Source organism: Bos grunniens, chromosome 4 (genome assembly GCF_055505025.1).
Source record: "Bos grunniens cultivar Pamir isolate PY7600 chromosome 4, Bosgru_T2T1.0, whole genome shotgun sequence".
NCBI lineage: Eukaryota > Metazoa > Chordata > Mammalia > Artiodactyla > Bovidae > Bos > Bos grunniens.
Window position 1 is genome coordinate 28734137 of NC_141168.1, and position 14923 is coordinate 28749059.

The 14923-nt window shown below is 42.3% G+C and overlaps 1 protein-coding gene across 11 annotated transcripts in view; it reads left to right on the forward strand.

Annotated features, from left to right (window-relative positions):
- GRM8 (glutamate metabotropic receptor 8) overlaps positions 1–14923 on the forward strand; it is an 868572-nt gene that overhangs the window by 26519 nt on the left and 827130 nt on the right. Inside the window, exons 1-2 of one of the 11 annotated variants that reach the window (XM_086395800.1) lie at positions 169–272; positions 6607–6725. The exons of 7 other annotated variants lie outside the window; for them this stretch is intronic. In XM_086395800.1, the coding sequence (XP_086251926.1) occupies positions 6640–6725 (86 nt within the window). In that variant the 5' untranslated portion in view covers positions 169–272; positions 6607–6639. Of the gene's footprint in view, positions 1–153; positions 273–5343; positions 5712–6606; positions 6726–14923 lie in introns of those variants that run through there. 3 more of the 11 variants (XM_086395801.1, XM_086395799.1, XM_086395803.1) reach the window with 3 other exon arrangements.

Sequence of the window (14923 nt, forward strand, 5' to 3'; positions counted from 1 at the left end):
TGGTCTGGAGAATTCCATGGACTGTATAGTCCATGGGGTTGCAAAGAGTTGGACACGACTGAGTGACTTTCACTTTTCACTAAGCTACCTTTGTCTGTTTTCAGAATGAAGCCAATTTCTGCTGCTTTATTCCCTTTGGCCCAGTAAGCTGACAGGCACGTGTTTTCAATGTTGGCCATTTGTCTCCTTCCAAAACTCTCCCAGGCTCCCTCTGTGCTTGGGGAGACTGGTTTAGCCCCAGGTCTACTGCTGAGGCTCAACTTTGGAGTCAGGTATCTGTTCTGTGTCCCCCACCTGCCACCCTGGGCTCCTTTGGGAAGTAGGGATGGTGACATATTCTTGCTCCAGCTCACCCTTGCTTCTTTTTACATGGATTTAGAGTGAATTCTAAGTTTCATTAGTGTTTGCACTATTTCTTACATTTTAAATTTAAGTATTAACATTGTGACAATTCTATGTATTAGAGTTCTCAAAGTGATTTATCATTTCAGTTCTGAGAATGTTTGGGTTTATATTGTTTAGAGAACAAAAGACATATTCCTATGCGGATTTGTTGCAGTGATATTTGTGTCCTATAGATATTTATCCTCAGGAGCTGTCTCTTCAAATTATAGATTACGGTAATGTACTTGTCTAGTGGTGCTTGGTACTGTTTTGAGTAAAGCAGATTAATGTGAACTATATAAAATAGGTCAGGTTTCATAGTCAGACTTCCTGGGTTCAAATTCTGATGTAACACTTTTTAGCTGTACTACCTTAGGCATGACTACTCATTGGAAATAACCCTGATGCTAGGAAAGATTGAAGGCAAAAGGAGAAGGAGATGGCAGAGGATGAGATGGTTATTTAGTATCACCTACTCAATGGACATGAATTTGAGCAAACTCCAGGAGTTAGTGAAGGACAGAGGAGCCTGGTGTGCTGTAGTCCATGGGGTCACCAAGAGTTGCACAGGACTTAAACAACAATAACAAATTTTAAGCATGCTAGTTAATTTCTAAATCTTAGCTTTCTTTTTGTTATGTGTGTGTGTTTATTTTATTTTTTAAAATTAAAAAAATTTTATTGGAGTATAGTTGATTTACAATGTTGTGTTCATTTTAGGGGTACAGCGTGATAAGTTGCTTCAGTCATGTCTGACTCTTTGTGACCCCATGGACCTTAACCTTAGGTTCTTCGGTCCTTGGGATTCTCTAGACAAGAATAATGAAGTGTGTTGCTATGCCCTCCTCCAGGAGATCTTCCCCACCCAGGGATCGAACTCATGCCTCCTGCATCTCCTGCATTGGCAGGCAGGTTCTTTACCACTAGCATCACCTGGGAAGACAGGTGTATAGCAAAGAGATCTAAATCTTAGCTTTCTTGGATCAAAAAGTAGATAATAATAGTACTTCCTTCATAAGGTTTTAAGATAAATTAGATGATGTGCATGGAAGTCCTCAGAATCCCTGATACACAGTTATGCTGACCGTAGTGAGGAGGGAGATAATTGATGTCCACTGTTAGTTGAATATTCATCTTGAGTTAACCCTGTCCTCCAGCACTCAAGCATCCTACCTGACTTGCCTTATTTTGTGAACAATGGCAGGTTAGAATGAAAGATGGTGTCATTGGCCAGGAAACAATGCAATCAATAGTTCTAAATAGGCTCTGGCATGGAGCTAATTTGCCTGAAGGCCAAATGTGAGACTGGGACCTCACCAACCCCACTCTAGCCAGCGGAGCTAAAAAAGCAGTTCAGTTCAGTTGCTCAGCTGTCTCTGACTCTTTGCGACCCTATGGACTGCAGCACACCAGGCCTCTCTGTCCATCACCAACTCCTGGAGTTTCCCAAGCTCATGTCCACTGAGTGGTTGATGCCATCCAACCATCTCATCCTCTGTCATCCCCTTCTCCTCCTGCCCTCAATCTTTCCTAGCATCAGGGTCTTTTCAAATGAGTCAGCTCTTCGCATCAGGTGGCCAAAGTATTGGAGTTTCAGCTTCAACATCAGTCCTTCCAATGAACACCCAGGACTGATCTCCTTTAGGATGGACTGGTTTGATCTCCTTGCAGTCCAGGGGACTCTCAAGAGTCTTCTCCAACACCACAGTTCAAAAGCATCAATTCTTCAGCACTCAGCTTTCTTTATAGTCCAACTCTCACATGACTACTGGAAAAACCATAGTTTTGATTAGATGGACCTTTGTTGGCAAAGTAATATCTCTGCTTTTTAATATGCTGTCTAGGTTGGTCATAACTTTCCTTCTAAGGAGTAAGCGTCTTTTAATTTCATGGTTGCAATCACCATCTGCAGTGATTTTAGAGCCCAAGTCTACCACTCTTTCCCCATCTATTGCCATGAAATGATGGGACCAGATGCCATGATCTTCGTTTTCTGAATGTTGAGCTTTAAGCCAGCTTTTTCACTCTCCTATTTCAGTTTCATCAAGAGGCTCTTTAGGTCTTCTTCACTTTCCGCCATAATGGTGGTGTTATCTGCATATCTGAGGTTATTGATATTTCTCCTGGCAATCTTGATTCCAGCCTGTGCTTCTTCCAGCCCAGTGTTTCTCATAATGTACTCTGTATATAAGTTAAATAAGCAGGGTGACAAAATACAGCCTTGATATAGTCCTTTTCCTATTTGGAACCAGTCTGTTGTTCCATGTCCAGTTCTAACTGTTGCTTCCTGACCTGCATATAGATTTCTCAGAATGCAGGTCAGGTAGTCTAGTTCCCATCTCTTTCAGAATTTTCCACAGTTTATTGTGATCCACACAGTCAAAGGCTTTAGCATAGTCAATAAAGCAGAAACAGATGTTTTCTCTGGAACTCTTGCATTTTTGATGATCCAACGGATGTTGGCAATTTGATCTCTGGTTCCTCTGCCTTTTCTAAAACCAGCTTGAACATCTGGAAGTTCATGGTTCATGTACTGTTGAAGCCTAATTTGGAGAATTTTTAACATTAATTTGCTAGCGTATGAGATGAGTGCAGTTGTGCGGTAATTTGAGCATTCTTTGGCATTGCCTTTCTTTGGGATTGGAATGAAAACTGACCTTTTCTAGTCCTGTGGCCACTGCAGAGTTTTCCAAATTTGCTGGCATATTGAGTGCAGCACTTTCACAGCATCATCTTTCAGGATTTGGAATAGCTCAACTGAAGTTCCATCACCTCCACTAGCTTTGTTTGTAGTGATGCTTCCTAAGGCCCACTTGACTTAACATTCCAGGATGTCTGGCTCTAGGTGAGTGATCACACCATTGTGATTATCTAGGTCGTGAAGATCTTTTTTATACAGTTCTTCTGTGTATTCTTGCTACCTCTTCTTAATAACTTCTGCTTCTGTTAGGTCCCTACCATTTCTGTCCTTTATTGAGCCTGTGTTTGTGTGAAATGTCCCCTTGGTATCTCTAATTTTCTTGAAGAGATCTCTAGTCTTTCTCATTCTATTGTTTTCCTCTATTTCTTTGTATTGATCACTGAGGAAGGCTTTTTTATCTCTCATTGCTATTCTTTGGAACTCTGCATTCAGATGTTTATATCTTTTCTTTTCTCCTTTGCTTTTCGCTTCTCTTCTTTTCACAGCTATTTGTAAGGCCTCCCCAGATAGCCATTTTGCTTTTTTGCATTTCTTTTCCATGGGGATGGTCTTGATCCCTGTCTCCTGTACAATGTCATGAACCTCCATCCATAGTTCATCAGGCACTCTGTCTATCAGATCTAGTCCCTTAAATTTATTTCTCACTTCCACTGTGCAATCATAAGGGATTTGATTTAGGTCATACCTGAATGGTCTATTAGTTTTCCCTACTTTCTTCAATTTAAGTCTGAATTTGGCAATAAGGAGTTCTATTTACAAATCCATGTCTTAGGTGGTTAGAGTCAGTTTTATTGAATTAACAAGCAACTCAGGACTCAGGGAAAGAGTGGATGATTCAAAGATAAGCTGTGCTGAATTTTAAGGTTATTCCAGCACCCAAACAAGTGCCACTAGGGTTCAGTTTTGAAAAAATAACATATTCTGGCTCCACTGAACTCTTTCCCAGTAGCCCTGGTTTGATGGTTTAAGAGGTGGAGCTGCGGTTGAGGACGAGCAGTTGACTAACCGCAAGGCTGGAGGCAGGCTTTAAGGCTTTCTTTTGGGTTGGAATTCCCTCTCTTTGTCATGTGTGGTACAGTGATCTAATATAGTTGGAATCACAGGCCCACTCTGGGCCAAAAGCAGTATCCCTTTATTGAGGGAATACTCTCATGGACTATATAACATGTATACCTGTCACCTTCTGATTCAAATGTCAGAAATGGAAGCATGAAAAGGTTCAGAAGTACTTTCTCTAGAAGTCACATTCATTTTTGGACAACCAGAAAAACAACGGAACTAAATACATAAAACTTTGACTCCCACGCTGACCTCTTTTGTTCCACCTGTTTAAACTGTGAATCACTCATATTAATTGTGGCCCGGTAAATTTTCCTGTTAATCAAACATGGATAGTTGACTTAAATGTGAAAAGACTTCACAGGGAAAGAGAAGTGATATTTTTTGTAATGTAGAATTGCACCGTCTCTGTAGAAAGGACAGAATCCTACCTGAGTGTTACTTGCTAAATAGTTCTTGGTGGTGCTCTTTAAACTCAGTAAGTGTGAAAGCTCTTATTTTCCATCAAGAGAAGCAGAATAGGGTGAAGAAATGCCAGCATATTATCCACTTATTTGCATTCTTAACAGGTGAAATAGGTAACAGCCAGTCAGTCCCCAGCAGGTGTTTGAACTTATTCAGCATCTTGGAAGTATATACATAGTGTTTGACACTCCTGGGGATAATTATGAAAGAAGTAGAAGATTCTAAGTTTTACATTGCTTAGAACCTAGTTGGGGAGAAATTACTAACATGTATACAATAATAATTCTTCCCTGGTGGCTCAGATGGTAAAGAACCTGCCTGCAATGCAGGAGACCTGCGTTAGATCCCTGGATCAGGAAGATCCTTTGGAGAAGGAAATGGCAACCCACTTCAGTATTCTAGCCAGGAGAATTCTGTGAAAAGAGGAGCCTGAAGAGCTATAGTCCATGGGGTTACAAAAGACTCGGACATGACTTAACAACTAAATGAGAATACAATAACAACAAATGGTATAAAACAATGTGATGAGGCTGTGATGTGCTGCTAGGGTTTAGAGGAGAGGCTGACTTTGCCTGAGAAAGCTGCAGCTATCAGCCAGCTGCTCGTGGCCATGTGGGACAGGGCTGGGCCAAGGGGGAGGGTAGGAGTGTAGAAACCCGAGGCCAGGCGAGGAGAAGAGCTCTTCAAGTGTAGGGAATCTCAGATCCAACCTTTGATCTGATGCCTTCAGCTCTGTGAAGATGGAAGCAAGTGGAGGGCTTGTTTCTTGTGCTTCGCTTCTGCTTGTTTTATCTCTGCGATGACAGAACTTCAAAGGGTCCCTTTAAGTGTTTCCTAGAAGGACTGAGGAATGCAGGAGATGCGGGTTCAATCTCTGGGTCGGGAAGATCCCCTGGAGAAAGAAACAACCCACTCCAGTATTCTCTCCTGGAAAATCCCATGCTCAGAGAAGCCTGGTGGGCTACAGTCCATGGGGTCGCAAAGAGTCAGACGCGACTGAGTGACTAATCACACGCCACAGGAGGATAGAGGAGGGTTGGAGGTCTAGGCCCCCAGCTCCCACTGAATGTGGATGTTGGGACTTCAGTTAAAATTCAAGCAAGTGAGTACCAGGCATCCAGAGGGCAGAACTCTAAGCCCTCTAGATTGGGGTAGGAGCGAAGACAGGAGGTGAATTGCTGTGCGATTCAAGCAAGGGCCCAGTGGACCCAAGAGAAGCCCAGTCCCCACCTCCCATTTTTGTACTTTGGAAATCCAAAAGTACAAAAGATCAAAGATCAAAAGATCAAATGTTTTAAGATCAAAAACATTTTTTTTTGTCATTTGACACATGCATATATTGATTATTTCTAGTGTTCTCATTAAGTGTAGATATACAATTAGTTGCTGAGAGAAAAATTAAATGCATTATCAGTGAATCAGTTTTATTTGCCTCAGTCCACTCAGGAAAGCCACCATCCTTGAGGCGCACAGCTTCTCCTTGTTGTCTTTCTGATTCTCAAGTTACCTGATAGTAATAGTATCTGCACTTTCTCTGTTTCACCAAGTAGTCATAGATCTCAGTAAGGTTAAAAAAAAATTGAAGAATTTACAGTATTCTAAGCATAAAGCATTATAGTGACTTGGAAATAGGTTCTGTATGAAAATGGCATAAACGCTTATTTTTCTTCTTAATGCTGTTGTAATTTCTACTCTCATTAACCCCACTTATTTAAATAGGAGCTTGATGGGAGATGTTTTGTTGTCTTTGAAACCACTGGGGTGGAATTTTAAATCCTTGGGTTTTTTTTTTTTTTTTTTTCACCCTTTGCCTGAGGAGAAAAGATACTGGAAACTCCATTTTTTAGTCTGGATTATTTTGTTTCATTTACATTCAGACAGCTCAAAGTACCCAGTGAGTTTTGCGTGTGTGTAAATTAATATTTAGAGGCAACACCTTGCTGAAAGTAAAATAGATTAAGTGGAGAATATTTTCCCACTGCTTCCTTCTCTAACAGAAATGAAGTAACCCAGCACCACTCTTTAACGGAATGCCCCATATGTCACCTCCATGCGAATCTGAGCCAACATGGACTGAGAGAGCTGTATGGGGCCAAGGGTGTGCGTGCGAAATACGGTGGGTTTAAACACAGGCTGGAAGAATCGGAATATATTTACCCTTAAGCAGTTCTCTGAATTATGAGGAATTAAAAATGAAAACTTGTCTTTTTGGACTGCCATTACAGTTAAATTTCAGCCTCTACTGATCAGTGTTAGGCATGGCTGCTGCTGCTGCTGCTGCTAAGTCGCTTCAGTAGTGTCCAACTCTGTGCGACCCCATAGACGGCAGCCAACCAGGCTACCCCGTCCCTGGGATTCTCCAGGCAAGAACACTGGAGTGGGTTGCCATTTCCTTCTCCAATGCATGAAAGTGAAAAGTGAAAGTCAAGTCTCTCAGTCATGTCCGACTCTTTGCGACCCCATGGACTGCAGCCTACCAGGCTCCTCCGCCCGTGGGATTTTCTAGGCAAGAGTACTGGAGTGGGGTGCCATTGCCTTCTCTGGTTAGGCATGACATGTGATAAGAAATTTAGATGTTAAATCAATAATCTAAAATACTGTAGTGGTCCAAGATTGGTGAATAAATATTATTTTAGCATCTCATTTAAAAAATTTCATTGTGTTTAATAGCATTAATATTTCATTCTAGTAAAGTGGTACAAGTTTGCAAATTGAAGTGAAAGAAATGCAAAACCTATAAATAATGCTGATCACATCTACATGATGAGAATTGCCCTTAAAAATCTATTCCCAGGTAGAGAATGAATCTTATGAAGGGAAAGTACACAGTTCTGCATTGTACTTTGTTTTATATGGGCTTCCCTGGTGGCTCCCTGATAAAGAATCTGCCTCCCAAGCAGGGAGATGCAGTTTGATCCCTGAGTCAGAAAGATCTCCTGGAGAAGGAAATAGCACCCCACTCCAGTATTCTTGCCGAAAAATCCCATGGATGGAGGAGCTTGGTGGGCTACAGTCCACAGGGTCGCAAAGAGTAGGACACAACATAGCAACTAAACAACAACAACAGTTGTTTTATATAACAATTCAACTCAGTAGAAGACTTCAACTGTTTTCAAATATCATATCCACTGACGGACATTTGTTTTTTAAATGTAATTGGAAAGTAATTGCTTTACATTGTTGCATTAGTTTCTGCTGTGCAGCAACGTGAATCAGCTACATACATGCACATATCCCCTCCCTCCTGAGCCTTCCTCCTGCCTCCTCCCAGCAATCCCACCGCTCTAGGTCATCACAGAGCACTGCGATGAGCGTCCCGTGCTATACAGCAGCTTCCCACTCGCCGTCTGTTTGACACATGGTAGTGTGTATGTGTCCGGAGAAGGCAATGGCACCCGACTCCAGTACTCTTGCCTGGAAAATCCCATGGACGGAGGAGCCTGGTAGGCGGCAGTCCATGGGGTCGCTAAGAGTCAGACACGACTGAGCGACTTCACTTTCACTTTTCACTTTCATGCATTGGAGGAGGAAATGGCAACCCACTCCAGTGTTCTTGCCTGGAGAATCCCAGGGACGGGGTAGCCTGGTGGGCTGCCGTCTATGGGGCTGCACAGAGTTGGACATGACTGAAGCGACTTAGCAGCAGCAGCAGCAGCAGTGTGTATGTGTCAGTGCTCCTCTCTCCACTCGTCCCACCCTCTCCTTCCCTTGCCATGTCCCCAAGTCTGTTGTCTATGCCTGTGTCTTTATCCTTGCCCATTAAAAAATATACTTTGGGGACTTCCCTCTTGGTCCAGTGGCTGAAACTCCGAGCTTCCAGTGCAGGGGGCCTGGGTTAGGTCTTTGGTCAGGGAGCCGGATCTCACATGCTGCAGTAGGAGTTTACAAGCTGCCACAAGGACCTGGTGCAGCCAAATAGATAAATATTAAAAAAATGTTTTAGGAAGCTTGGCACAAAAATAATTTACTTTTTAAAAACGTTGTCTTCCCTCATTCCCCTAATACTTGGCCTTATGGTACCTTGGGGATGAAAGGCATTTTTGAGATCTTAAAGTCTTTCATCCAAAGCAGAATCTCATCTATTAAGATCCTTAATACCTAGTGATTCAATGCTGCCTTTTATTCCTTTTAGTGTTAAACATACATCTCCACTCAACCTTCCTCTAGAGTTCGATGCTCTTGAGGGCAGGAAACATGTCTTACTCATTTTTATGTCCCTAAGAGTATCTGGTGTGGTCCTTGTACAGAGAGGTCCCAAAAGAATGCATCCTGAGACATTTAAACACTGTCAGTGGTGGGATGCTAATAATCTCATAAACTGGCTTACTCCATTTTATAGTGACATTCTTTTTTTTCCTTTATTCTGACCTGAAATCTTCCCTCTTGAGTAGATTTAGGAATGGCTTTAATTCCAGAAGGGATGGGGAGGCCCACCCAGCCATTTGGACAGTGAAGCAATCCTGGTGCTCAAGATGGGAGCAGAGGTCATAGTCAATCACTTCTACCCATTAGCCCCGCTCCTGTCTTCTGATGCATCTCTTTCTGTCGTGGGACAGTTCTTCAGATATCTAAAGGTCCTGATTGTCCAGAGCCTTGGGTTCTCCAGGCTAAAAGTTTCTACTGTTTCACCTGCTCCTGATGGTAACATTTACTGAGAGCCTCCTATATGCCAGGCACTGCGCTAAACACTTAGCATGCCTGATCTTATTTGATCTCATTACAGTTCCATCAGATAAGTGTGGTTTTCAGATGAAGAAACGAGGCTTACTTAGCTTAGAAAGTAGATAACTTAGAAAGGAAGTGGCAAGCTATAGTCAAACCATGGTCTAACAGATGCAAAAACTCATACTTTCAACCACTGCTTTGCAGTCTTTCATACATTATGGTTTCAAATCCTTTCTGTTATGGTTCCTTTCCTCTGAACACATGCCTGCTGTTAGCTTAACTCTGTTCTAAGTGAAACTTGTTTTTCCTTGCCATTCTAAAAGATGGCCTTTAAGCAAGGAAGTTAGCATAGAGGACTTCAACTCTCTAAGCCTCATACTCTCAGAGCGGAAGTGGCCTGAATGGCAGGTGGTCTGTCCAGCACATCTTCAGTGGGCAGAGGCCTGGATAAAAGGATGGAGTCTGACTGCTGTGACCCCGTGTGTCTTTCTTGCTCCTGGGAACCATTAGGAAATGTGTCCTCCTTCAGCACGCTGTGGACGGGAGCTTCCGGTTGCGACAGATGGTTTTTGAGGAGGAGGCTGGATGGGAAGAATTTTTATTATTACAGATGGTCAGAGCACTTTATGGATCAGGAAGTTTTCCATGGAAAGACTAACATATCCACAATTATTCTTTTAAGTTAATGGGAGGATGTGGTGAAACAACTTGGAGTTCAGGAAAACACAGAGACACTTAAACAAACACATGTGGTTCCCAAACTAAAATATGATCCTTGACAGCATTTCCTCAATACATGGAGTTGAGTCTAGTCGAATGCAGTGGTGGGCTGAAGCTATTGGGACCACAGTGTGTACAATATTATCAATATCAGAAGGACAGATGATTCATTTTTACATACGTGGGGAGAGACCAGCGTTCTGACCCTACTTCCTGTACTTTGGCAGAGGAAGAGAGTTGGATGTTTTTTAGCCCCTTCTGAAGTATGCTTGGTCAGCAGCCTGCATATCCACCCGTTGTCCAGCCACAGCAGCTCCCAGTGCTGCTGCTGCGTGTTCGTTGGCATTCCACCCCCTCCACTCTTTCTCTGTTCACCTGCCTTGATATTTCACCCCAAGGCTTCTTTAACCCAAACTAGAATGACCTTACATACCTTTGTTTTGAAAACACGTTTGATCTTTTTTGAGTTCCTGTAGGTTTTCCTATTCGGTAAAACAGCTTTCTGTACCTTTGGTTCCATGGTAATGGATTCCAGGACTACCTTAGAAAACCACTAGCTTCACGTGCCAGTGGAAAGTTGGCGTGTAACGGTCTAACACAGTAAACACCAGCTCACCTGCATGAGGAGCACAAGCAGGGTAGAACACTGTAGAACCATGGTCGTGAGATGATGTGAGCACAAGTATTTTTATTGCAGTCAGCGGAATTTGGAAAGTGACTCCTGCATTGCAGGCAAATGGTATGGGAGCACTAGCATGAAATTTAGTGTTCACTAATCAGCTCAAGGCAGAAAGAGCCAAATTAACTTGAGGCAGTAATTTCAAATTTAACGGTAGTTAAAAGCCATGAAACCCTGTTTCTGAATTTTCAGCAACCTCTCCCAGTTTTCCAAGTGCCAGGCCTGCTCTGGGAAAGTCAAAGGAGGACGTAGGTGCAGGAGAGCCTTCCTTGAGCTGTTTGCCTTTTGAGGAAAGGAAGATTGTGTCGCAAAACTCAAAAGAACCTACCTGGTACTGTCTGCAAATACACCTTTTAGGAAACTGGGATACAGACCAGAATTCGATGGAAAAACCTATTAGAGTTGGTTAAAGATGGTGAACATGAAGAGCAGAAATTCTTCTGGGAAAAATAGAACTACCACTTTTGTAAAAAGCCTTACGTTTCTGAGTTTGTGGAAGAATAATTAGCTTTTCTGGGTCAACCCTGACTCTGTTCCTACCACCCTGCTCTTTGTTATCTGCGTCCTAAGGAAGAAGAGCAAGAGGAAAGAGAAAAGGCAGAAGGAAGGAGAGAGGAGAGGAGAGAAGGGAAGACTGGAAGTGTGTGCCAAACTGCTTATTTGGAAGGAGAGAATGAATCAGAGCAGCCCCCCCTTTTTTTCCTAATGTGGATTTTAATATTTAAAATGATCAGTACCATCATTGAGGATATTAAGATGCTTTTATGTTGAACTGATTAAAATTACATTTGGAATAACGAATGACATGAAATATACAAATATCATCCCCAGGATATTTGTACATTTTTCTTTTTTTAAAGCTTAAAAATGATAAACAACAGTCATGGTAAGTTTTCAGAAGCATTATCCTAAGAGATACAGGGTTGTGAGGGGGTGGGGCAGAAACACCAGACTGGCAGGTCCCATGAAATGATTTACTGTAACACTGGGGGCTCCCCACCTGCCCGGAGGGATTCAGAATTCCTGCCTCTGGTATAATTGAAGAGAATTTGAACTACATTAGAACTCAGGATTCATTTTCTTCCTTGTATTTCTAAGACTGAAGATGCCTGTAAAATAGGTCTTTATAGCTGGTAGGGAGAGTTTCCCGAGGCTGGCTGATCTTGAACTGAGCTCATTTCTTGAAGCATTTGGGGCATGGCTCCAGAAGATCACACTTGTTTCTTTCCTTTGCCCAAGCTACATCCAACCTTCACCAAAGCTACCTTAATTAATTTTTTTTCCCAGAAGTATAGGTTGCAGAGTGGGGCTTTTGGCTTTTGTAATTGGCATGTAACTATCATCCTCCCCTTGGAGGGAGCCTCCACTGTTCTGAAGGTTAGCAGAGACCCAAGCCTTGGCAAGGAGCCCCTTTGGGTGGGCTGGCAGGTCAGCCTGCTGGTTTTGACAAGGGTCTTCCATGATCGTCCGTAGGAGCATCACCAACCCTCTGTAATTTCCAAAGGAAAGCTCTGAAATTGCCTAAATTCCACAGAGGAAAACAAGGGTTCCTCCCCTTGTCCCTGCCCTAAAGGTAAACCTGAGCAGCAAAGGGACTATTTTCTCCCTGTGACAAGGGTCTAGTTAGCTGGGGAGCGACCCTGATATAGGAAGTGGAGACGCCGCCACCCATCCCACTCCCTCCTCTTCAGTCTCTCCTCTGCCCTTTTCCTGCTTCCCTATGGGCTGCTTGAACATTTTATAGTATTCTGTTTTGATTTATCTGTTGTATTTTAGAGTGTATCTCTTTATGTAGCTTTTTTAGTGGTTGCTCTATGTATTACATTTATATACAGATGATTAATCACTGTCTCCTGGTGTTGACATTTTACCAGTTCCACTGAAGTGTAGAAACTTAACTTCCTTTCCCCTCCTCCTTTTATGATTGTTTTAAATATTTCCTCTGCATACCTTGCAAACCACAATAGACAGTGCTATGATTTTTGCTTTAATCATAAACCAAATTTAGAAAACTAAAGGGAAGTCAAGTCTGTAGTATTTCATGTTTTTGCTCTTTTTTTTTTTTCTTCTCAGACTCCTCCTTTGATTTTTTATTTTCTCTTTAGAGAGCTTCCTTTAGCCTTGCTTTCAGGATAGGTCTGCTGGCAACAGATTGTCTTAGTTTTCATTCTTCTGAGAGTGTCATTCCTGAAGACTATTTTCTCTGGATATAGAGTCCTGGGTTGACAGCTTTTTCTTTTAGCACTTGAAAAATATTGGGCCTCTTCCTCCTTGATTTCTTATGAGAAATCCTCTGTTATTCAAACTGGTTTTTCCTTATAGTGAATGCATCATTTCTCTCTGGCTGCTCTTTTTTTTTTTTTTGGTTTTGTTTTTAGTTTTCAGAAATGTGACTATGGGTTGTGACCTGAAGACATATTAGTTTACCCTGTTTGATGTTCACTGAAGGTCTTAAGTTTGTTTTTTGCTGGAGTTTTGGGAGAATTTTTGGCATTATTTCTTCATATCCTTTTTTTGGCCCCACTCTCTTTTCCCCCTCCTGGGAGCCAAATGACCTATGTTTTAGATTTTTCACTATAATCCCACAGGTCTCTGAGACTCTGCTCATTTTTTTCAATCTACTTTCTATTTTTTAGATTGGATATTTTCTATTTTTCTGTCCTCAAATTTGTGGATTCTTTTCTCTATCTCCTCCATTTTGCTGTGAGCCTATCCACTGAGGGTTTTTTGTTTATTTAAAATTTCAGTTATGGTATATTTTAGCTCCAAAATTTCCATGTGGTTCTTTTCTTTGTTGAGAGTTTCTACTTTGTCACATCTTTCCAATTTTTCATTCATTTCAAGAAAGTAATTACTTATTGAAGCTATACTGGTCTGGCAGTGAGAAGGAGGGCTGCTTGGACACTGCTCCCCACCTGAGTTCTGCCCATTCTCCTGGGGATGGTACGGCTGAGGGCACTTGGTAGAGTCCTGAATCTCCATGAGGTTCCTCTGACAGCTCCTCAGCTGAGATTGCACCTGGAGGAAGTGAAAGTCCTGTCTCCCCACTCAGGTGTCTCAGAAATCATCCTGGTGGGGCTGTAGGGACAACTCAGTAGAGTCTTTGCTGGTGGGTTGGGCTTGGGACCAGTTTTTCCCTGCAGTGTTTAGTTGGAGTAGGGTGATTGTTATTAATATCTAAAAGTTTTCTATCTGCAAGGGGCTAGGATGCCTCATTCTTCACTCTTGGGTTAGAGAGAGGAGTTCTGGATTTTTGTCTAAGCCTGTTGGCATTTCCAAGTTGCTGACTCCTCCAGTATCTAGTCTGGAATATATGAAGGAGAAAAAAAGAAAAGCCAACTAGGAACTCATTGCCATGTCATTCCTTGGGTCCTGAGATCCTTAACTTTCTTGACTTCTCTCTACCTTTTGGAGTCTTATTATGTTTGTTTCAGGTATAATATCCCTGTTTTTGGCTGTAGCTGTGGGAGCAAGACGGAAGAGTGTATTTACTCCATCTTCCTGTCTGAACCCCCTTGCTCCTCATTGTTATCCTCATCCTTATCCACACCAGACACCCTTTATATTGCTTCACTTTCTCAAGATCAGAGAACATGGTGTGGTTTCAAGGGCATCCAGTAATTCTGTAAGAAACTTAGCTGAGAACGGGCATCACTGCAGGGCAGAGCCAGCCTCAAGCTCTGAGCCAGTGGCAAGGACAGTTTGGTGAGTGGCCTCGTCACAAGTTTCATGGTTAGATCAACCTGGGTTCAAATCCTCTTTCTAACCACGTAGTTGTTATGTGATGCTGATATATTATTTAACCACCCTGGGCCTCATTTCCCCTACCTGTTATGAGGATTAGAAATGGCATACTTCTACCACGTGATATTGCCTTGCTTATATGTGGAATCTAGGAAAAAGGGTACAAATGTACTTATTTACAAAACAGAGGTACAGTCATGGATGTAGAAAACAAACTTATGGCTACTAAGGGGTAGAGGGAGGGGGATAAATTGGGAGATTGGGATTGCTATATACACACTGCTAAGTCACTACAGTCGTTTCAGACTCTGTGCGACCTCATAGACGGAAGCCCACCAGGCTCCCCCGTCCCTGGGATTCTCCAGGCAAGAACACTGGACTGGGTTGCCATTTACAGATAACTAGTAAGGACCTACTGTATAGCACAGGGAACTCTACTCAATACTCTGTAATGGCCTATATGGGAAAAGAATAGAAAAAAAAGAAAGGGTATATGTATATGTATA